Source organism: Filicampus tigris, chromosome 4 (genome assembly GCF_054856515.1).
Source record: "Filicampus tigris isolate MCC_2025a chromosome 4, RoL_Ftig_1.0, whole genome shotgun sequence".
Classification (NCBI taxonomy): Eukaryota; Metazoa; Chordata; class Actinopteri; order Syngnathiformes; family Syngnathidae; genus Filicampus; species Filicampus tigris.
Window position 1 is genome coordinate 7,480,630 of NC_141220.1, and position 23,243 is coordinate 7,503,872.

At 40.4% G+C, this 23,243-nt stretch overlaps 2 protein-coding genes across 4 annotated transcripts; both read left to right on the forward strand.

Annotated features, from left to right (window-relative positions):
* Positions 1-1,029: 1,029 nt before the first annotated feature.
* On the forward strand, positions 1,030-7,892 carry lcat (lecithin-cholesterol acyltransferase). Of its 2 annotated transcripts, none has more exons than XM_086028329.1 (8): positions 1,030-1,181; positions 1,616-1,845; positions 4,096-4,252; positions 4,489-4,604; positions 4,870-4,965; positions 6,507-6,731; positions 7,068-7,263; positions 7,485-7,892. In XM_086028329.1, exons 2-8 carry the CDS (start codon positions 1,695-1,697, stop codon positions 7,846-7,848), a joined length of 1,305 nt encoding a protein of 434 aa, XP_085884455.1. In that variant the 5' UTR covers positions 1,030-1,181; positions 1,616-1,694; the 3' UTR covers positions 7,849-7,892. The 2 variants fall into 2 exon arrangements, with proteins under 2 accessions (XP_085884455.1, XP_085884456.1); XM_086028330.1 differs by lacking the exon at positions 1,030-1,181 and adding an exon at positions 1,351-1,501.
* Positions 7,893-9,917: 2,025 nt separating this feature from the next.
* pla2g15 (phospholipase A2, group XV) lies at positions 9,918-21,413 on the forward strand. 2 transcript variants are annotated; one of them, XM_086028331.1, is made up of 7 exons: positions 9,918-10,630; positions 14,113-14,269; positions 16,156-16,274; positions 16,904-17,002; positions 17,112-17,336; positions 18,471-18,583; positions 19,990-21,413. In XM_086028331.1, exons 1-7 carry the CDS (start codon positions 10,483-10,485, stop codon positions 20,383-20,385), a joined length of 1,257 nt encoding a protein of 418 aa, XP_085884457.1. In that variant the 5' UTR covers positions 9,918-10,482; the 3' UTR covers positions 20,386-21,413. The 2 variants fall into 2 exon arrangements, with proteins under 2 accessions (XP_085884457.1, XP_085884458.1); XM_086028332.1 differs by lacking the exons at positions 9,918-10,630; positions 14,113-14,269 and adding an exon at positions 15,756-16,082.
* The last annotated feature ends 1,830 nt before the right edge of the window (positions 21,414-23,243 follow it).

Genomic DNA, 23,243 nt, shown 5'->3' on the forward strand with positions numbered 1-23,243 from the left:
ACAAATCCAGCAAATTGGTGTTAGTAGTTTTCAAGATAGTGTTATAGTGGCTGATTCACTCAAAAACTGTTCAGTCAATCATGCGAGATCCATGTTTGAGTGGTACATAAAATTGTTGGTACATCTCCAAGCAACGAGTGAACTGAATGAGGCATTTTGCCACATCCAATATGGTGGCAATATTGACGTAAAGTCAGTACACAAAGTGGGATGTATGTTTCTGTCTATGATGTCCCGCCCAACATTTGTACCCGGACGTCAACTTTTTTTTTTTTCTTTTTCTTTCTTTTCTTGTTGTTGAGACAGCGCCACCAGTCGCAGGTTCAAAGTAATATCCAATCATTTTCCAGCTTTTAGAAAGTCACAAAATAAACCACGGTACTTAACGCTTGTTTGTTCAACATTCGGGGAACCTTTTTTGTTGATGATACTTTGACTCCCTAATAGACATGTTCACATCTGGATATATTTATTAGGGAGATACTTGATACGATGAAGTTATTTTTTGTGTGTCAAAAATGTATTTAAAAATAACTTTTATGAATTTTGCCACTATATTTTTGATTGTTATGACAAAAATTCACATTAAGATATCCAAGAGTCGCCATATAGAGCCTACTAAAAATGGCCGAACATAAACCATAAATTATTGCCCTGGCCTTTAGTAACCCCGAAGTTAACGTGTGCGTCTGTGCGTTGGTGCAATCAACGGGGTAGCGCAGAAGGGGGTCAGTTTCAAGGAGGTGAAAGTTATTATCAAGCATTATTTCAAAGGCCAAAGCAGTAAAGAAAAAGCGGGATGAAAATGTGTTTGAGTAATTCAAAGAGAGTGGACGGTCATGAAACGCCATGTACTGTGAAACTCAAACTGTAGTAAAATATATATGAGCAAGTGTCTAAATTATTGCGCATCAACTACGCTTTGTATCACATAATAAAATATCCTGTTGAATCATATGAATATAGGCTATTACTGTTATCCCACGTTCACTCACGAACATGATGAAAACAGAAATTTGGGGAGTAGAAAGCAGAAATTTTGGGAGTACCCTGAAGGCAACAGCAGCTGCTCGGAAAATCGTTAGGGTTTATCTACTCTACTGTCATTTGGACTCATTCTACCAAGCGGAGCGCAAGCCACGCGAGTCACCTCCCTCACGTTACTGCGTCTTCCACATCCAGTAAGTTAATTCAAATTGTGTAAACTGCAGTACAATGACGAACGTAAACAATTATGTTTCCTTTCCTATAATCTCGTCAGAGCCCACACGGTCAATAATCTGTCGCGTAAATAAATAGTTGAAAATCAATAGGGCACTGAAGCAGTTCATTTGTCCTTGGTGTGCGTGTATTGGGGGTGGGGTGGGGTGTGGTGTTGTATGCGCGCACGTGCGTGTGTGTGGTGATTTAGTGTGCGTGGGCTGATAGCCAGTTTAATTCATCATCCACCCTTCAAACCAGATTTGTCGGAGTTTTACAACAGTCAAGGGCTGCTGGCAAAGTTTGGTTTATTTCACTTCGATCTGTTCGCAAAATTACCGTTCTTATATTAACTTTGCACAATTGTTTTTTTAACACCCCCCCTTTGTTGTTGTTGTTGTTGTTGTTGACCAAGGCTGCGCCAGCAGTGTTGCCAAGCCCGAAAGGAAACATCGTCCAACACTGCAGCAGGCAGAAAGGACACGAAAAGAACGATGGGTTCTTCAGGACAATGCTGGCCTTTGCTGACTCTTGGATTTTTGCTGGGGCTTCATCACACCTCATGTTTTTGGATCCTCAATGTTGTCTTCCCTCCCGATTCGAAAGCTCAAAACCATAGCAACATCACACCTCCACTCATCATTGGTAAGTTTACCTTTACCTGAAAAGAATGGGACTCTGAAATGTACTTAACCCTAGAACACTAACGGGGGTGATTTTTACCCACACAATTTTTTAAAAATGTGATATTTTGTATTGGGAAATTAAAAAAGATAACTTCCAATTTGGCATCCAGTTCTTTGACATAAATTGACGAAAACTGTATTTTATCCGGGATATATCGGGTTAAATGTACCAAACGTAACGATGCTGTATGTAATTTTAACATTAGTGTTCTAGGGTTAATGAAAGTAAAAATGCACTTTAACTGTCAGTAGTGCTCATTTTGATAAATTGGCGCAGTAAATAAGGAAAGAATATTTTTCTTCACTCAAAATAGTTTCCTCCATTTAGGCCTACTAACTTGCATCGCCCGTTCTTGGGTGTGTTTTCTCCAGTTTCTCTGGCTTGCTCCCACATGCTAAAAAGTTGTCTAGTAGCTTCACTGAAGTCTCTAAATTGTCCTTTTGTATTAATATACCTTGCGGCTAGTGCTAATGACCCGTGGTTCCCATTGCCTCATGTCTTAAATGTCCCTGTTTTTCTACCTTATCAGCCCCAAGATCGCAATATATCCACCAAGATCTCAGCTGGGAGGTTCATTTAGACAAATATAGTGCTTTGCCACCTTCTTGTGGCCTCTTGGTGTCAAGGAACTATGTTTCTAACTGAGTTGATGAGTTTTATATGGGTTGGTGATCTCAATTTCTTGCTGATTTTTGTTATTGTCATGGAAAGGCTCATTCCCTGTCTCCCTTGAATAGCCACTTGACCAGGTATGTCCAAAGCTCGGCCCGGGGGCCAAATGCGGCCCGTGTTCAAGTTTCCACCGGCTCGCACCCTCTGGCTTAAAATTAATAATGTGCGGCCCGTCAGTACTGTTGACCACAGTAGAACATACACATGTTTTAAAATTATGTATATATTTTTTATATTACTCTAAGGTGCTCTTGGAAATACACTCTGAGCTCGCCCTTCTTCTCCAAACACACCACTCTCAATGTCATATTAGGTGTTAGCATGAACAGCTTGCTACATGACCTTTGTGTGGCCCTTTCCAGACAATTTCTGAGAGACTGTAGTGAAGAAAAAGAAAGTTGACAAGACTTGTCATTGCTTCCAGGACAAGTGGCAATTGGGAGATTTTTTTTTTCACTGAAATAAAACACAATTGTGTCTCCCTAGTTCGCTAAGAAACTGACTGTTATCAAGGAATTCAGTATCAAGTGTCACTACCAGACAAAACACGCAAACTGCGACAAGGTGACTGGTAACGAATGCCATGAAAAATTTAAGCAACTGAAAATTTGTATGGTCGGCCCCCACACATTTTCACCACACCAAATCTGGCCTTCTTTGCAAAAAGTTTGGACACACCTGCACTAGACAGAGAGCAGGCAGAAAACAGGAAGTGAGGCAGGAACGCAGGGAGCTACTGCAACATTATTAGGATGAGAGGATTACAATTTATTCCCCAACCCTAGTGACGATAAGCGGTACACAGAACGCATCGATGGATAATCAATTAATTGAATGTTTATTGTGTTCTCCCCATGCTTGTGTGAGATTCCTCCCGCCACGTTGATTTTTGTTGTTGTTTTTTTTCTCCATATTAACATATCATGCTTGCAGTAGGCCTTTACGTTTGTAGGTATTGCTGGAAGTAATGCATGTCTGTCTCTCCAAGGAATATATAGAAAAAATGAAAGACCCTTAAGACGCACAAGTCTATGAATCTGAAGATTTTTCCAGAACATTTTGTTTGAACTGTAAATAGTACTAGATGTTGGGTGTTCCACTTTGGAGGTCCCACTGTAAACTATTCAGATTAGATTCTAAAGGAACCTTGTGGACATTATGTGGGTGGTAGTGTGCCAGAGGTAAGAGTTGTGAGCTTGGGGCCCACAAGGCTGTTTGTCTAGTAAAACAAACCCACACACTAACTCTATGCTTGTGAACGGGCTGTTCATTTACATGTGGAAATAAGGGTTTAAACTAAAAGAATGACATTAGTTATTAAATATGTACTTGTTTTAATGCGTAGACTACAATGTACTGTTATGCCCAATGTTCAACTGATGGATGTATCTTAAAACTACAGTTGTGCATTTACTTCGTATCTCTTGTACATTTTCGATTGCACTCTCAACAAGAGAAATATTATTGGGTTCTCAAAGGGTCTTGTGTTTCCACTTTTGGCAGTTTTCTATGCTCATTTCTCACTTGTTTTTGCAGTTCCAGGAAACTTGGGCAACCGTCTGGAAGCTAAGATAGACAAGCCACAGCTGGTCCACTGGATGTGCTACAAGAAAACCGATCACTGGTTCCCCTTGTGGATTGACCTCAACATGTTCATGCCTATTGGCGTCGACTGCTGGATCGATAACATTAGGTAACACTCACTAATTTGCGTTCCATCCATTCTGCGCTCACAGACACGGAAAATATTGTTGATCAGAAGCTTTGACTCAAGTCAGGTGATCAATGCTGTTGGAAAATATTTGATGGTGCTGTTCTTTGCTGCTCCCCAAGTTTTAACCCCGGAAGACTTTTCCACATGTGTTTTTTACTGCTGGATTCATTTTTGTGTGAGTTTTCAAATAGTCAAAAACAAATGTCTGTGTTCAGACTTGTTTACAACAGGACAGCAAGACGGTCATTCAACTCGCCAGGGGTGCAGGTGCGGGTGCCAGGGTTTGGACAAACCTATCCCATTGAGTTTCTTGACGATAACAAATTGGCTGGTGAGATACTTACATCTGTTGGTCAAATTGTGGATGCTTATAAGGAATAAATAGGACAAATATAACATTTCCATGACAGTAATACATCTGTACAACAAATCTCAACATTTATATTGAGGTTAAAAAGGTTCAATTCTGTAAACTGTACGGGTTGAAAAAGAAATGTATGGATTGTGTGCATTACCTTGAAATAAAACTGCGTGATTAAGGTGTATTTGCATAAAAGGTAAACTTGTAGCGACTGAGTGTGCTCTGTGTTTTGCAGGTTATTTCCACACTATGGTGCAGCATTTAGTCAATATTGGCTACACTCGGAATGAGAGTGTCCGTGGAGCACCGTATGACTGGAGATTAACTCCTAGTAAGTGGTCAAAACATTACGCACTACACTGCACTATATGGAGTAAATGTGGGATATAAAAAGATTATCCACAGAGAATATAGATGTTTGAAACGGTGTTATTTTTTATTCTTGTATTTGGAAGTCTTAATACGAGAAAGAAACATAATTTGCTCAAACCCTTATCTACTCTTTATTTTCTATGCACACATAGTTTGTTCCTTGTCATTTTGGCCAGGGCAAAAAATATCCCAATAATCATTGTTTACGTACTGTATATCAAAATATGAAGTAGGCTCACAGATCATTTCAAAACGTATAATAAATGGATGATAGATCCTTATCAGTTTTTCAGAGGAAAGAGAAAGTGTCTTTTTGCAGATGCAGATCTCATGCCTCTATCAAGAGACCCTCTGACCTCTGCATGACTTTTCTTCCTTATGTTTAATTTGTATGCTCATTCTTACAATGTTTTACTCTCTGTGTTTCAAGAACACCCCCTTAATAAGATCAACCTTCACATGTTTCTGCGGGAATTTGTACAAATGTGGTGGTAATACAGACATTTCCCGGGATTGTTACAAACTGTCCTGTGAACAGTACCATTTAACTTTTTAAGACTTGCTAGTGACCCTGGGCGCTCCATGAAGAATTTATAATTTTAAAACAAACATGTCTGTCATCTAAGAAAATATGCTTAAAGACATTTAAATTTTGACCTCACTATTTACGCTTTTACCGAAAATTAATATCGGCTCCAAATATCATTTATGGGCCTCCTTGACTATTACTAATCGGTATCAGTGTCGGCCCTGAAAAAAATATCCTATATCCCTCCATCTCTAGTAGTTTCCACCATTTACCGATTCAACGCACACACTGGTAAATCATGAACTTTGTAGGATTTGTATTTTGTGTGTGCATTTTGGGTCACTTTAGGAAAAGTCATCAAATGTAATTGAGAAAGAATTGTTTTTGTTTTGGTTGTTAAATTTCTTCTGTCACTTGTCAAAACAGGTCAAATTTGAACAGGATGAAGAGTTTTAAGGAAATTGTCAGACTTTTAAAGCGGAAGTCAAGCACCAAAAAATATTTGCAATAATATGTTCTATGTGCCTCCACTAGTCCAAACACTGCATTTGTGCAATAAGAGTTAATCCACCCGTTTTTAGCCATCTCAGGGGGCAGCCATTTTGTCACTTCTGTTGACTGAAAATGACATCACAGTTGCTCAGTTAACGACCAATCACGGCTCACCTGTTTTTTTGAAGCTGGGCCGTTATTGGTCGTTACCTGAGCAACTGTGATGTCATTTTCAGTCGACAGCAAGTGACAAAATGGGTGGATTTTACTGCTCAACTCATATTCCGCAAACGCAGTATTTATCAGAATGCCATGTTTCGACTAGAGGGCCTGCATAGAACATATTCTTGAAAAAAATATGTTTGGGTTGACTTCCCCTTCAGCATAATCCACATCATTTGAAATTTTATTGGTTACCCAGTTTCTATAGAAAACAGGAGTTCCTTTGACAGTGATGTCCTTTCCTTGCCCCCCGACAGACGAGAATACAGAGTATCTAATGAAGTTGCAGGAGTTGGTGGAACAAATGTACGAGCAATACCAACAGCCTGTTTACTTGCTGGGACACAGCATGGGCTGCCACTACGTCCTCTACTTCCTCAACCATCAGCCTCAGGACTGGAAGGACAAGTACATTCGGGGCTTCATTTCCCTCGCGGCTCCTTGGGGGGGCGCTGTTAAAGTACTGAGAGTCATGGCATCAGGTACGGTACTATATGGCATGGCATGTTAGTGTTTCTCAACCTTTATTCACTTAAAGCACATATTTTCCATTAGAATGTCATTCACAACACTGAAAAAAATTTATACAAATCTTTGATACACAAGTAATTCTGTACCTTCTGCTAGTCGAGTGAAAGAGCATTTAATTGTTCACGTCACTGGCGTATATAGATGAAGAAAGGTACAGTGTGGTAAATTACCATTTTTCTCACAGCACACTAATGTGCTGCTGTATCGTGATTGTGAATCATTGGCCTGTGTTATAGTGGAATACTGGTTCTGCATGAAAGACTCTGTTCTTGATGTTTTTTGTTTAGGTGAAAATGACGGCATCCCAATGATTTCCAACATCAAGATCCGAGAGGAGCAAAGGATGACGACGACAAATCCCTGGATGCTGCCAACAGAGAAGGCGTGGCCAAAGGACCACATCTTCTTATCGACACCAAATTTCAACTACACCAGACAAGACTTTCAGCGCTTCTTCCAAGACATCAATTTTGTTGACGGCTGGTAAATTCATACTGTAAAATTACAGGATATTTTTAGTTTAGTTTTGGCTTTATCCAGTTCAGATGTTTTGCAGACCCAAATTGATTTCATATTCATTTGTATTATGAAATACTCTCATCTTAATTTGGTCATGCCTTGACACATTCCTCCAATGGAAATTTTTTTTAGTGGAAAAATAGAATCCTCCACATCAGATCTGACTTGCATTGGGTTGGTTTCAGGTACATGGGAGAAGACACGAAGAACCTGACTGCTGATCTCCGCCCACCTGGTGTTGAGGTGTGGTGTATGTACGGCATTGGACTACCTACTCCAGTCACTCATATTTACGACGAGGGGTTTCCCAACGCAGACCCCATACACTTTGTTTACGACGATGGGGATGACACCGTGAGCAGCCGAAGCATGAGTCTTTGCAAAAATTGGGTGGGACAGCAGGAGAAGCCTGTGCATGTTACAGAATACCGGGGTTTGCCACACCTAGATATTGTATTCAATGAAAAGGTGCTGAATCAAATACAGCAAATCTTAGAGGGGAAATCAGAGATCCCTAAAGAAGTTGATGTCAGGTCTGGGCAGATATAGCAAACAGCATTTTGAAGTACAATAAAGACCAAGTGTGAAGTAAACTTGGCCAACTGTCTTGAGAGTAATACTAACGGCTAAAACTATTTTAGGCATACTTAAGTTAGTTTTTAATGATATGCAACCCACCCAGATTCATAATTAGACCCATAGCAACGCGCTTAACAATGAAAATGCAAACGTTCGGTAATCTTCAGCTGAAGAGATCGAGTCGCCAGTCACCCATTGTACTTCATTGTTGAAGGTCCCGTTAACTGCTCTTTGCCGTTATCACGTTTTCAGGCGAAATGCCTCGGGGCTGTGTGGCGATGCATTGTTCACATTCAGGCCAACAGTTGTTTGAGCAGCCAAAAGATTATAGGGCACGTATTGGACTCGTTTCATTCTCGCAAAGAAAATGGTTTTCACGCTGGTGTTACGGTTCAACTGGCTTTCACATTTACTGGCTCCCGATTCCTGCGGTGGCCGTTTAGGCAATGCCAGTCCAGTAATTTTATTTTTTCTTGTCTGCAGATTCGTTACAAGCAAACTTTTCAATTGCATACCTGTTCAATTCTGCAATATACACTTGAAACAAAACGACTTGTTTACAACTTCCGACTGGCTGCATGGATTTGGAAACATAGTAAAAAATATGAATATAAAGGTAGAGAGCGGTATTCGAACTCGTGACTCAAAGGGGGAAAAAGCTGCAAGCACCACCGCAGCAAACGCTCTACCGACTACGGCATGACTTTGTTGAGGAATGAACACACCATGTCCTCTTGGAAAACTGCCAATCAAGTCAATCTGAATTCACTTGCATTTTATAAGTGATTAAATATACGGTACCTTATTTGTGACTCACAATGTGACAAGAAATAACGCTAATTTGACAATCCGACCCACTATGACGTGTGCTCTCAGTGCTAGCAGAATAAATAGACCAAGTAATTTATCTCATCATGTGTACATTTTACAAATTTACAGCACGGCACAACATCAAATTTCAAACAATAACGCTTGTCTTAATGACTGTAGCCTATAATTTACGACTCTTCCAATCTGGGTCTTGTCTCCGCTCCATGTCCGTTGTTCTGCCAAATTGTCCTACATTGTCTAAACTTCCTACCGAAGGCTGATTTGACAGCCACATTGTGGCAGAGTAGGCTGCCCTTTGGAAAACTTATAATGAAGACTAAATTGACAGCCAAAATACTACCGTGCGCGATCAGCTTGTTTTGTCAGATGCAGACTGATAGGTAGAACTTAAAAAAAAATCCCTTAAGAAATTACTCACACAGAGGTGAAAGCAGGTAGTACGTCCAGTCAATTTGAGTGTAGTACAGTATACATACACTGCGTGATGAGTGTGGATACTATATGCTCAAAGGCTACTACAAGAAAACACACAATGCTTAAAAGCTATGACGGAAATCACGAAAGTATTGTTGAGGCAATGAATAAGTAAAATAAGACTCAATAAAAACGGAAGTAGTAAGTACTCGCCGCTTTTAACCGAATGTACGACAGGTAGGAGAAAAAGTTCTAAAATTCCCACAAAAACACTTATCGGCGTTGTGCGCATGCTCGTGCAAGCGCACTGAGCATTGGTAGGACATCTCGATGGGTTGGAAGGAAATTCAGAACATCTGTCGTTTGGGCACAACACTTTCCTTGCCTGAGCTTCTGGCTTGTGCATGTATGTCCTAACATACATCATGCCAAAAACCTCTTCCTCCAACTCATCAAACACCTGGACCACCTCAGATTAGTTTAAAATATTGCTTTCCGTGTCAAATTCTGACTGGCTTGTACACTTTCCATGTTGCGCACTGCCGTTGATGTCTTGACGTGACGTTTGACTTCCGTGTTGGCGCTCGCCAGGATCTCACTTCGGAAAAACGATTACTTTGTCAAATATAAGAAATCGAAATGAATTTTTTCATGGTCTATTTTTTTGTAGGATGTTTAATTACTTTACTTGGACTTCATTTGGCATTTTCTGAAATTACTTCACACTTGGGCTTTAAAAAGGACATGCAGCAGGTCTGGTAATAGCAGCAATAACAAGTGTGTATGCCTGACCTCAAGTTTATAAAAAAACCATCATGATTTCTAAACTATGTACTCTGAAGGTTTGATCTTTTTCTATTTTTTTTTCTCAACATAACAATTTTGTTGTGCACAAAGATCTTCCTTTGTCTGGCATTTTAGTGTTTACCGTGGAATTTTGATTTGCTTTTAATAATTTAATATGCTAAATGTGTTGTAGTTGTTCAACAGTGTCTAAAACTAACAAGAACCCAAGCAGTTTTATTGTGCCGCACCAATACACTCATCCACTGTAAACCCAGCGTGTTGTCATTAGTATGTGTATTCCTGGGATCGAACGAAAGGCGGCGTTTTGATGCGCAGTTTTTCCCCGTTCGACTTCTCTGAGCTCGTTTACTTCAGCCTTGACTGAAGTTGCGTTACCAGGTTAGATTGTTCTGCGTGCTGCTTTGAACCTCGTGACCAAGTCATCATCATCTTCGTTCCACGCAAACAACGTCAAGTCGTCAACTATTAAAGGCTCAACATACGAGACAGTCCGTCGTATGACATCTTAGCACAAAAGCTAAACGGCTTTTCGGCTATGAGACATCGGAAGTCATGGGGGGTCGACAGCGGGTAGCCGCCTTCTCGCTTCTCACAGTTACGTTGTTATTGTGGCTGTTTTCTGGAAGGAGCTCCGGCAAACCTGTGGAAAAATGTGGGGGCAACAAGCAGTGCCAGTCCCCGCGACCCCCCGTGGTCCTCGGTAAGTAATGTTTACTTCCCGTGTTGTCTTTGCTTTACATTGGCTTTGTTTACGCCAACATTAAATGTCAACACTTGACGAACGATGTGAGATGGGAAAGTCTTTGGCGAACGACTGAGGGGTGACTTTAATATGAGGATAAATTTCACGTCTGTCCTCTTCTAAAACTCAACATTCTGTGATCCCGCAAGCACAGGCAAATCAATTTAGGTTAGTGATATAAAAGGTATAGTAAACTAAGTTGAAACCGCCAGTGCAACTCGTTGTTAACCCAATGTACGTTTTAAATTATATTTGCACCATAAAGAATTGTGACCCGAGTCATTTTCTAAATACTTAACTCCAAATAACATCGACTGATTGATTACTTTAAACATGTACGTGCATTTCATAGCATTACGAAGTGTATAAAACAAAGTACCTAAAGGTCAAAAGGTATAATATGACATCTTGTGCATTGATTTATTCCTCTACATGCGACTGTTTACGGTCCTATCACAAGACTGCGTTTATGCAGCCAATCATACTCTTCAATGAAAGTTGAGCCAATCCCTTCATTTATCTGCACAACACATCATGTGATTTTTTTTCCCACTCAATTACAGGTTCATACAGTAATCCAATTTAAACGCCGTCACCACTCTGTTCTCTTTGTCCCCCTGACCCACTTAATCAAATGCGGTTGAGTTTGTGGAAACCTTATCTGACTTGTGCGTACTTATTCTGTTGACATGAGGTCAGGATAATAGTTTGTGGCTGCTTGTACACATTCTGACAAGCACATAGTAGGAGCAATCATCTACATACCTTAATGTGTATGGGTTAGTTTTGGAATATTTCAGCATACTTTCTCTCATTGTTTTTCTTTTTTGACTCAAACCAAACTCCCGTTGATGATGAAGAAAAAATATGTGTGACGGAGTCACACATTTTTAGCTAACTGTTGAAAAATGAAGATCAATGTTTTGTGTTTGAGGCAAAATGGCCACGTGGACTCAAGGCCGTCAATTGTCAATGTGAACTCAGACATCGATCTAGCTGAAGACATCCAAAACAACACGTTGCACAATAAAAACAGCAGCTATAGATAAAATACAGGCAGGTACACGTCAATTTTTTTGAGCATCTCCCTAAATTGTACGTCAATGCTAGACAAGATCTTAAATATGCGTGAAAATGAATTTTGCTTGCTGATGTGCAGTTTCAAATGTGAAAAGGGGCAGAGGTTATATTTTTTTGTATTCAAAATAAAACTTGTTGCTTCCTTTTGACAAATACGGATAACCTTGATCATTTTGGTCACTATAATCATGATATGTCCTTGACATAAGAGCCACCAGATCCAAAAACAATTGAGGAGCTCAATTTTCCCCAGATGTTTTTTTACCCTTGCCCTCCTGGGGGTTAAGATCAGGGGATGTCGTCAACTGTGACTTTTCTGTGATTAAGGTCTATATAAATAAACTTGATGTGATTTGACTTGAGCTGACAGCAAGCATCAAGGAAATCTGGGCTTCCACAACTCCCAGGCAACGTCACACGCTGATTTAATCAGTGCCTTGGCGCATTGAAGCAGTGATTGAGGCAAAGAGATTCCCAACCATTGACATATCATTTTGAAAATACCATATTTTGATTGAAAACGATTACTTTGTCAAATATACGACATAGAAATGATTTTTTCATGGTTTATTTTTTGTAGGATGTTTAATTTACTTGGACTTCATTTGCCATTTTCGGAAATTACTTCACACTTGAGATTTAAAAAGGACATTGAGCAGGCCTGGGAATAGCAGCAATAACAAGTGTATGCCTGACCTCAAGTTTATAAAAAAGATCACGATTTCTAAACTATGTAGTCTGAAGGTTTGAGCTTTTTCTATTTTTTTTCTCAATATAATTTTGCTGTGCACAAAGATCTTCCATTGTCTGGCATTTTAGTGTTTACTGTGGAATTTTGATTTGCTTTTAATAGACTAATATGCTAAATGTATTGTAGTTGTTCAACAGAGTCTAAAACTATCAAGGACCTATCCAGTTTTATTGTGCCGCACCAATACACGTAATAGTCAACACAAAGTGTTCAGACCCTTTGAAATGTATTTTTCTGTGTTATCGCGCAGCCATTGGCCAAAATCCCCAAAGTAAATTTTAATCCTTGTTAATATACACTCAGCACCCCATCTTGACAGAAAAAAAACAAATATAATTTTTATTTGCCAGTTTATGAAAAACGAAAAACTGAAATATCTGGTCATAAGTATTCAGGCCCTTTGTCAAAAAAACACTTCATATTTAACTCACATGCTCTCCATTTTTTCTGATCCTCCTTGAAATGGTTCTGTCCCTTTATTTGAGTCCAGCTGTGTTTAATTAAACTGATTGGACTTGATTAAGAAAGGCACACATCTATCAGCTCACAGTAAACGTCAGCGCAAATGAGAATCATGAGGTCGAAGGAAATGATCAGAGACAGAATTGTGTCAAGGCACAGATCTGGCCATGGTTACAAAAGAATTTCTGCAGCACTCGAGGTTCCTAAGAGCACAGTGGCCTCCATAATCCTCAAATGGAAGAAGTTTGGGACGACCGCATCTCTTCCTAAACCTGGCCGTCCAATTGAATTAAATTGAGCAATCATGGGAGAAGAGCCTTGGTGAGAGAAATAAAGGAGAACCCAAAGATCACTGTGGCTGAGCTCCAGAGACGCAGTAGGAAGATGGGAGAAAGTTCCACAGTCAACTATCACTGCAGCCCTCCACCAGTCGGGGCTTTATGGCAGAGTGGCCCGACGGAAGCCTCGCCCGCATATCGTTTACCAAAAACACATGAAGGACTCCCAGACTATTAGAAACAAGATACTCTGGTTCAATGATACCAAGATCAAACTTTTTGTTGTTGATTCTAAGCAGTATGTGTGGAGAAACCCAGGCACACCCAATCCCTGCAGTGAAATATGGTGGTGGGAGCATCATGTTGTGGGGGTGGTTTTCAGCTACAGGGACAGGACGACTGGTTGCAATTGAAGGAAAGATGAAAGTGGCCAAGTACAGAGATATCCTGGAGGGAAAACCTCTTCCAGAGTGCTCAAGTGCTCATCCAACCTGACACAACTGGAGAAGATCTGCAAGGAAGAATGGTAGGGCATCCCCAAATCCAGGTGTGAAAAACAGCCAAGAAGACTCATGGCTGTACTTGTTCAAAAGGGTGCTTGTACTCAATAAAATGTGTCAGGGTGTGTATACTTTGACCATATGATATTTCAGTTTTTCTTTTTTAATAAATTTGCTAAAATTTCTGCATTTCAGATTTTTTTTTTTCTGTCAAGATGGGGTGCTCAGTGTACATTAATGAGAATGAAAATGAACTTTCTTGATTTTGGCAAATGGCTGCAATGACACAAAATGAAAAATTTCAAGGGGGCTGAATACTTTCCGTACCCACTGTATATGTATGTATATGTGTCTTTTGGCTGATTGCAGTTCCGGGGGACCTAGGAAACCAGTTGGAGGCAAAGCTGGATAAACCCAGTGTGGTTCATTACATTTGTTACAAGAAGACAGACACCTTCTTCACTTTGTGGCTCAACCTGGAACAGCTAGTGCCTGTTGCCATTGACTGCTGGATGGACAACATAAGGTATGACACCCGTTAATCAAAGATGTCATCAATACTTTAACTTCCTAATTTCTTGGTTTTGTATTCACTGTGCATTAGCAGTACAATGGTACCTTGACTTGCAAGCGCCCTGAATTATGAGTTGTTCGCGTACAGCCTCTCAGTCACTTGTGCAGTTTGCTTTGTGTTTTGAGTCTAAATTGGAATTGAGTCAACTTCAGATACTCCGCCGCTCAAGCAAATTGTAAATTAAAAAAAAAAAAAAAGACAAAATGTAAAAAACAGTTTGGATTGAGGTTTTGCCACTTCCTCCTGATGATGGCTGAAGTAATTTTAAATAGATTTAAATTTTAATGCAGTTCAGCTCAGCTCACCATGGTACAGGTTGGAACTGTAAAGCCTAACCAGTTGCACCGCGCTTTTCATACAACGAAGTGGAGTTGTTGTAGTCTCTAAATTGGTTTCATCATGAGTGTAAATAGTTGTCTATACGATGTGCCCTGTCTCCTTGAACCGTTATCCATCTCTACTGTGTATATCCTTCCAAAGGTCAGTTTTCCCAATGAGAGGCGGTGTAAACAAATGTTGTGGTAATCCTTAACACTTGGGAGTGCGTCGACAAAAACAAGAAAACTGATGCAACCGCTCTCTTAGTAAATTGAGAAACTCCTCTAATATTTTACTCGAATTAAGCAGTTTATGATTGTTGTATTTATCTTCACAGGGGAAAAAAATGACTGTGACTTGTGAAATCTACTATCCAGTACTAGAGCCACATCAAATATTCTGCTTTTACAAAGCTAATGTTGAGTTTTGATTGAATAAGATGTACTCCTAACAACAGGTTTATTATTGTGGTAGTAGTCCGAATAGTACCGGTACATAGATTTCTAGTTACCCGATGGTCAAAATATGACATATAAAAATATATATAATAAGCCACCCGTATGACACAGTGCAGTGTGACACCGCTGTGAAGTAAAAGCCCATTGACAATGTCCTGACAAAACACTCCTCTGACTCAATCAAAATGGAGCATTATTATCCTTGTAAGCAGAATTTTGCATCGTCATGTATTTTATCTCATTAGATTGCACAGGTGCTCAAATTGTTGTGGATGGTATGTGCCCTGTCAAAATGTTAAGACAAATTTAATAGCAGAAAAGCAGAAGTGTGTGTCTCAACTTACATATGATAGGTATGTTCAACAGTGCAGATATTTTAAGGCATTTCTAGCTTCTTCGACACAGAGAAACGGTATGTTTATTTTCGGTCAGAATGGCTTCCAAGAAACAGTCCACTCTCCAGGGTTATAATGTCAACACATTTGTCACATTTGGTGTGGAGGTGGACCCAAACGCAGGGAGGCAGGAGGCAAAAATGAAGTGCAATATTAAGTATTTTTACAAATCACAGAGATTGGCTAACACCAGGACCTGGGGTGATGAGCACAGGTGGACTCAATAACCTAACGAGAGACAGACCAAGGAACACAAGGAAAAACACCAAACTAGTCTAAAACCAAACTCAAGACAGACGATGACAATATTTCTGTTAAACGTTCCCCATAAACCAGAAGCTAGCCTGCTAATTAACAAATAACATTCACAATGCTCTATCTAGTTCAGCCTTGGCCAAGGTGTATGCTCCACAAAGTGGCTCAGCTCATCAACAAGCTCTGAGAAGCCTGATCATGATCATTCGGATCAGGTGCGTTGGCAGAGGGAGCCATCGAAAATAGCAATAGGAAACAATCTTGCAATAAATTAGGAAACATGTGTAATGTAGTTGTTGTCACACAAGATGACGGAAGTGCAGTAAACCAGTTTTTTGTGTAAGTCTTGTTCCACAGAAGCAGAACTAACACCTATGTCGGGGTCTCCTTATGACACTGTGTGTGTGTGTAGGCTGATCTACAACAGGACCACACACACCACCTCGTCACCACCCGGAGTGAACATCAGTGTGCCGGGATTTGGCCAGACGTACTCGGTGGAGTATCTGGACCCCAGTAAACGCAGTGTTGGTGAGTGTGGAATGATGAAAGTTAGCTTACAGTGGTCAACGGCCACAATCATCATTACATCTACTGTACACCAATTACCATTCAATCGGGGGTCTAGTGAGGGTACGCCGTATATAAAATGGATGCCTGGACTACAAAAAAGAAAAGCTATATCATGTTCTGTCATTCGCTCTGAACAAAAGTGGTGTCAATCACTCGTGTTGAACACACACGCGCACACACACACACACATAATGATATGTGATCTTATTACAGAACTCGTCGTCGTTTGAGCAGCCTGTGAAGGAAGACTCGATGTAAACACACCAAATACCACAGGATCATTCAGGATATTCTCTATGCATGCTATGCTTATTAACCCAAAACATTTGTTCAATATCGTGTGGTTCTGCCAAGGTCTCTTTTATTCAAACCATGGAGAATATCAATTATCTTTTGTTGATGCTTCAATAAAACAGTGTCACTCTGGCTATTAAACCAAGAAAGATCATCTTCACTTCGGAGTAGCTCACTGTGTCTAGATGAACTTAGCTCTTATCCGCCTAGGAAAACATGGAGAAAAATGCTCTGGAAAGCTGCCAATGCTTCCATGCCACTAAAACCAGCTTGTGCGCTTGTCTGCCTTTTAGGTATGTATTTCTTCAATATCGTACAGGCATTGGTGGACTGGGGCTACACTCGGGGGGACGATGTAAGAGGAGCTCCCTATGATTGGAGAAAAGCACCCAGTAAGCAGAACGCACGCACACAACTTTGCTCAGATCCCTTTGGCGAGCGGATTGTCCCATCGGCTTCTCCATTTTGACTCGTTGAGATGCCTTGTTGCTTTCTTCACAGACGAGAACAAGGAGTACTTCCTGGCATTACAGCATATGATCGAGGAGATGGCAAATAGTGCGGGCCGGCCCGTGGTTGTGATTGCCCACAGTATGGGCAACATGTACACGTTGTACTTTCTCAACCAGCAGACACAAGCCTGGAAAGACAAATATATTGAAGCGTTCGTCGCTCTGGGAGCGCCGTGGGCCGGTGTGGCCAAGACACTACGTGTGATCACCTCTGGTGAGAGAAGAAACCCTGCACGATTCTTTTTTTTTTTTTTTGAGTGGTACCAGACTACAACGATACCACGACCAGAGTAAACAATTGCTACAAATCAAATTATTAGTGGTTATACTAGATAAGGCTTTGTGATGAATTAATCCTCGTCTAATCCTTAGCGCCAGTTTTCAAGTTGTCGGTCTTCCAGCCTATTACTTCTCTTCTTTCAGCTCGCTCGCTACTGAGAGAAAATAGCTTTGCGCATCCGACTCAATTATTTGGTTGTTTGTACAAAATCGTCATTGGCAGCATTTAAGACATGCTCAAGAGTGTATTTGCAGTGTTCACTGATGTGATGTGTAATTGGTAAATATGTTTGCATGTTTATGAGAAAAAAAATTATACATACATTTTTATTTATATTATTATTAATAGTCATTGAAATGGCTGTTATCAGATGCAGAGGTGGGTAGTAATGAGTTACATGTACTTGACATCACTGAGGTGATTCTTTGGGAAAAACAATTGTTTTGCATGTTTTGTCACGTACATACGCACACACACACAGTTTATACGATTTCATGGGCTACCTTGTTCTGCCTGCGGAGCCTGTTAAAAAACGTACAGCGGCTGAAATTTTGTGCTACTTGTGCTTAATTTATTTCTTTTATTTATACCATTATTATTATTTTATTGTTTATTAAAGTACTTGAATTTACTTTAAGATTATTTTAAGCTGTTCTTTATTTTAATGTAATTCCATTTATTGATTGGATGGACTTTAATTTGCCTGAAGATGATTATTTTGAATTTTCGTCTGAATGGTTGTTTTGGAAAAAAAAAAAGAGGCGTTGCTACAGTTACTCAGTACTTGAGTAGTCGTTTCACCAAGTACTTTTTAACTTTTACTCAAGTAATTATTTGGATGACTACTTTTTACTTCTACTTGAGTCATATGATTCTGAAGTAACAGTACTTTTACTTGAGTAAAATTTTTGGCTACTCCACCCACCTCTGATCAGATGATCAGTACACCACAGTGTTTGACTAAGCAACAAAATAGAATTTCCCCTAGTTTTGTTCCTATATGAGTTTTGTTCCTATCTACCTACTTCCAGTTCTTTAAATCTGGATTGTGGCTTCTGTTTGTTTCAGGTGACAATAACGGCATCCCAGTCATCAGACCACTGAAGATCCGCTCTCAGCAACGTACGGCCGTGTCCACCTCTTGGCTCCTTCCCTACTCCCACACTTGGCCTAAAGATATGGTATATGTGTGTGTGTCTGTGTCTGTGTGTGTGTGTGTGTGCGCGCCCCAGCATATCTTTCATTATTAAAACTCCAAAGAACTCACCACACTTGCGTGACAATGTTGTAACATTGACTCAACTGTCTACTTTTAATTGCGGAAGCACAGCCCAGGGCGTAGTGCATAAGAGCAAATGGCCATAAAAACAATAATAGCATTCATTATAACCCGTGGATGAAGCAGTTCACCCTGTGGACCGTATTTTATGGACCATATTAATAGGCACAATATCAATGAACGGGTCTATTAAAAAAGAAAAAAAAAATTTATACGACCCACCAGATTAAAAGGTGCATTATTATTGTGAAGCATAGTATTTTAAATAATTTATTCTAATTGCACTATACTAACTATATGTTTATTTGATAGATTTAGAGGTATTATGTGAGGTTCAGACCGGTCAAAAATATCAGATAGCTCTGTGTGTCTCTTGCTTCTGTTCGCTCACGCAACTACACAGGGATTGCTTCGAGCGGAGGAGAGGAGGGGATCGAAAAAAAAAAGTTTGAACATCGCTGGTGACCGGTGGTTGCATTATTACCTTGGCTAATGCTATGTACTATCTTCGTTGACAGTTGAACAGCTGTAAACAAGTCAATGCACCCACCATTAGCCACCATTTTTTGCTCGGTCCCAGCAGCTATTGGAAGCCTTGCACCGATCCCGTCCTACGTTGTAATATTGGAAATGCGCCACCTGAAAAGTTCAGCTTGCATTGGACCGAACCGGCAATTGTAGCATTAGACTAGCAGGACTATTCTTAGCTACAAAAGCCGGAAGTAGCTCTAGTTCTGGTTTGACGAAAACTGATGCTCGCTCGCGATTACATGCGGATGCGGATGAGAATGAGAACGCAAACAAGTAAAAAGAAAATAATTTCACTTTGTTTACCCCTCTGCCACAAAGACCACAATGATATTGTCCCACGTTGTAACTTGCAGACAGAAATAGCTCGTATTAGGCTAGCAAGACTACAATTTCCATGATTCTTAGACACGAAAGCAGGAAGTAGCTCTAATTCTCATATCCGTTGATGCAGATGAGAATGACAACGTGAACGAAATAGGAAGGAATTGGAATTAAAGACGACAAACTGAAAAGGGGAAATTGATCCATACATAGGGCGCACCGTGTTACAAGGCACTGTTGATTTTTATGAGAAAATTGTAAGGATTTTATGCCGATTTTTATGTGAAAATTGTAACCATTTTAAGTGTGCCTTATGGTCAGAAAATAATCGTATGTATATTTTCTACATTTTCCCCTTCAGAGGAAACAAAAACCTGTCTAGACGATGACGTCGTGAAAATTCTGGAGGTCTTCATCAGAGAAAGCATCAAGCAAACTAATACTCTGTCTGTGTAGGTTTTGGTCCAGACCCCGACGACCAACTATACCGTGATGGACTACAAGCGGCTATACTTTGACCTTGGCTTCGAGGATGGCTGGCTGATGCGTCAGAACACAGAGTCTCTGCTCTTTGACCTCACGCCGCCTGGCGTGGCCGTCCACTGCTTGTACGGCTCTGGCATTCCCACGTCGGAAGCCTTTCAGTACACTTCCAAGTTCCCCGACGTGGATCCCACCGTGGTGATGGGCGACGGCGATGGGACGGTCAACCTGCTGAGCGCCACCCAGTGCAAACGTTGGGCTGGGCAGCAGAAACATCCGGTGACCTTGCAAGAGCTTCCCGGGAACGAGCACGTCAACATGCTGCTCAACGTCTCCACTCTGGCGTACATCAAGAAGGTGCTTTTCTAGACTGCGAGAAGTTTGCATCCCCACCCTGGCCTCTCCAACATACAGAAAAACTCTCTCTCTGGTTTGCTGTTCAAATTATATTTGTGCTGCTTTGGTTTTTTCCCTCCAGAATGCTTGCGTGTACATGCCACACTGCCAACTGGAAAGACACAGCAGCCATTTTTACAACTCTTACCTACATGACTAGTATTATCTAATTAGCTATGTATTCAAATGGCTGCTGCACAAGTGCTTATTGTTACTTTTTTTTTTTTTTAATTCAATCAGTTTTAAATGAGTTTTATACAGTTGATGTCAGAATGTTTATGGATAAATGCATATTCTTATCTGTCCAAGAAGCCAAGACATCAATATGTGGTTATTGTATCAAGGAGGCAAAGCAAGGTATATGGAAATACAGTGCAGTATGTATATTTGTCATTCAAATTATAGCTTTTAATTCAGGAAGCCCATTGTTTTCGCACATTTTTTATCCTGTGTTTCACCACCTTCACTACCCGCAAATTATAGTTGGAATTTTCTGTGGCCTTTTACATTTGTGTTGATTTTGACACTATGCATTAGCAAGATTGGTGTCACAATCAGTTGGGCCCAGTTTTAAAATGTAATACCGTAAGTTTAGATATATCTGAATTCTTAATTTGTGTTTAATATCCAACAAGATACCGATAAAATAACTGAAAATCACTAAATCAGGGATTATTAATATCAACACTCTACTGTTTGTAATTTCAGGAATTAACCCCACAGATGTTGAAAACCTGACCTCATGTTCTCGAGGCAATTGGGGTGAATTGTCATAGTCCATGTTTTCTATTTTGTTTGTCAGGAATATTCAGGTTACCACTGCTTTTCATAATGTGGACTACACACTGGATTCTGATTATACTGTACTGTATTATTTATGTTCTAAAATTATTTTAGATTTTATGTCTCTTTCAGAATATGTGATGTTTGCACAAAATCAGCCGTATGTCGCAGAGATTATTTTTTGAGTTATTGACAAAAATAGATGGTTTGATCAAAAATGTCTATTTTGAGATTTTTCCAAACATACCCTCCTTAAACAGGAAGTCAACCCAAACGTATATTTTTTTCAAGACTAGGCTATGTTCTATGCAGGGCCTCTAGTTGAAACAAGGCATTCTGATAAATACTGCGTTTGTGGAATAAGAGTTAATCCACCGGTTTTTAGCCATCTTCGGGGGCAGCCATTTTGTCACGTCTGTCAATTGAAAATGACATCACAGTTGCTCAGGGCTCAAGTAGCGACCAGTCATCGCCCTGAGCATTTTTTTATCCCATTTTCAGTCGACAGACGTGACAAAATGCCCATCCCCTTAGATGGCTAAAAACCGGTGGATTTTGCTGCTTAACACATATTCCACGAATACAATATTAATCAGAATGCCGTGTTTAAACTAGTGGGCCTGCATAGAACATTCTTGACATTTTTTTTTCAAAGGTTATAATTGTAGTTGAAGTTTATGAAAAAAGTGATTGGTAGACCAAAAAGTGAGCAGTAGACAATTTGCATCATAACATAGGACGCTAGTGCTTGTTTTTAGACGATGATAGCTAGCGCATCTCGGGAACCTAGCTGCCTAAAAATAACCCAGGGTTCCTCGCCTCTAACCTCACTTTACAAATGATTTATATAATAAATGGACATAGCAACCAGTAAAAGCCAAAACACCATATTGTGACCCCAGCACGACATCAGCAAAAGACGCAGATGCAGGGGGTCATCCATCCATCCATCCATCCATTAACTATCCTGACAAGGGTCGCGGGCATGCTGGAGCCTATCCCAGCTGTCTTCAGGTAGTAGGCGGGGGACACCCTGAATTGCTTGCCAGCCAATCGCAGGGCACACAGCGACAAACAAACATCCGCACTCACAATCACATATAGGGGCAATTTAGAGTGTCCAATCAACCTTCCATGCTTGTTTTTGGAATGTGGGAGAAAACCCACGCAGGCACGGGGAGAACATCAAAACTCCACACTGGGAGGCAGGGATCGAACGCACGACCTCTGAAATGTGAGGCGGACGTGCTCACCAGTCGCCCGGAATCGGGACACCGGCGAATAAATAATGCATCAGATTTAAATTGTGATTTTCTAGATGCTTAACAGAAACATTTTTCATGCGCTCACACATCTGGTAGTGGTAAACTACGTATGTAGCCATAGCTGCCCTGGAGTTGGCTGACGGAAGTGTGGCAGCCAGTCTGCGTCTACCGCCCCTCCAACCTCCACTAAACATTCACACCCTGCCCATACAACAGTGTGTGGCACTGCAGGCAAGGTTGGTTAAGTGTCTTGCCCAAGGACACGACACATATGAGCAGGATTTGAGCAGCCGACCCTCCGGTTACTGAACGACCCGATCTAACGATCTCTCCAACAAGTCTTTTTCTACTTTTAATGTAATGCTTTCATGCACCACAAGTATGTAAGAAGCACGAGGGATTACGCTCCTCTGTTTACTAGGGATTGATACCAAAATACCAATACTGTATTCCGATAAATTTTAAGTATCGATCCTCAAGCTGAAGTCTCGTTATTTGCCCTTAATTCATATATATTAATCTATAATTTAGGTTGTATTTTCATCCAATCAGAATTTTCATTGCGTGTTGCTAGGGGCAAAGAGCTTTCTGCGTTGGCAGAAAAAAAGACTGCTGGTTCTGGTCCCGCTCACTAGAACTTTGTAAACACATTTGATTGGATGAAGAATGATCAGGGTGAAAACCGATGTCTCGTAGGCTCTGTATGGACTGCATGCCACTGTTGACAAGATGTCATATAAGTGGTAACAAATAAGTACACGTAGTTAAACTGATGGGAGCGCA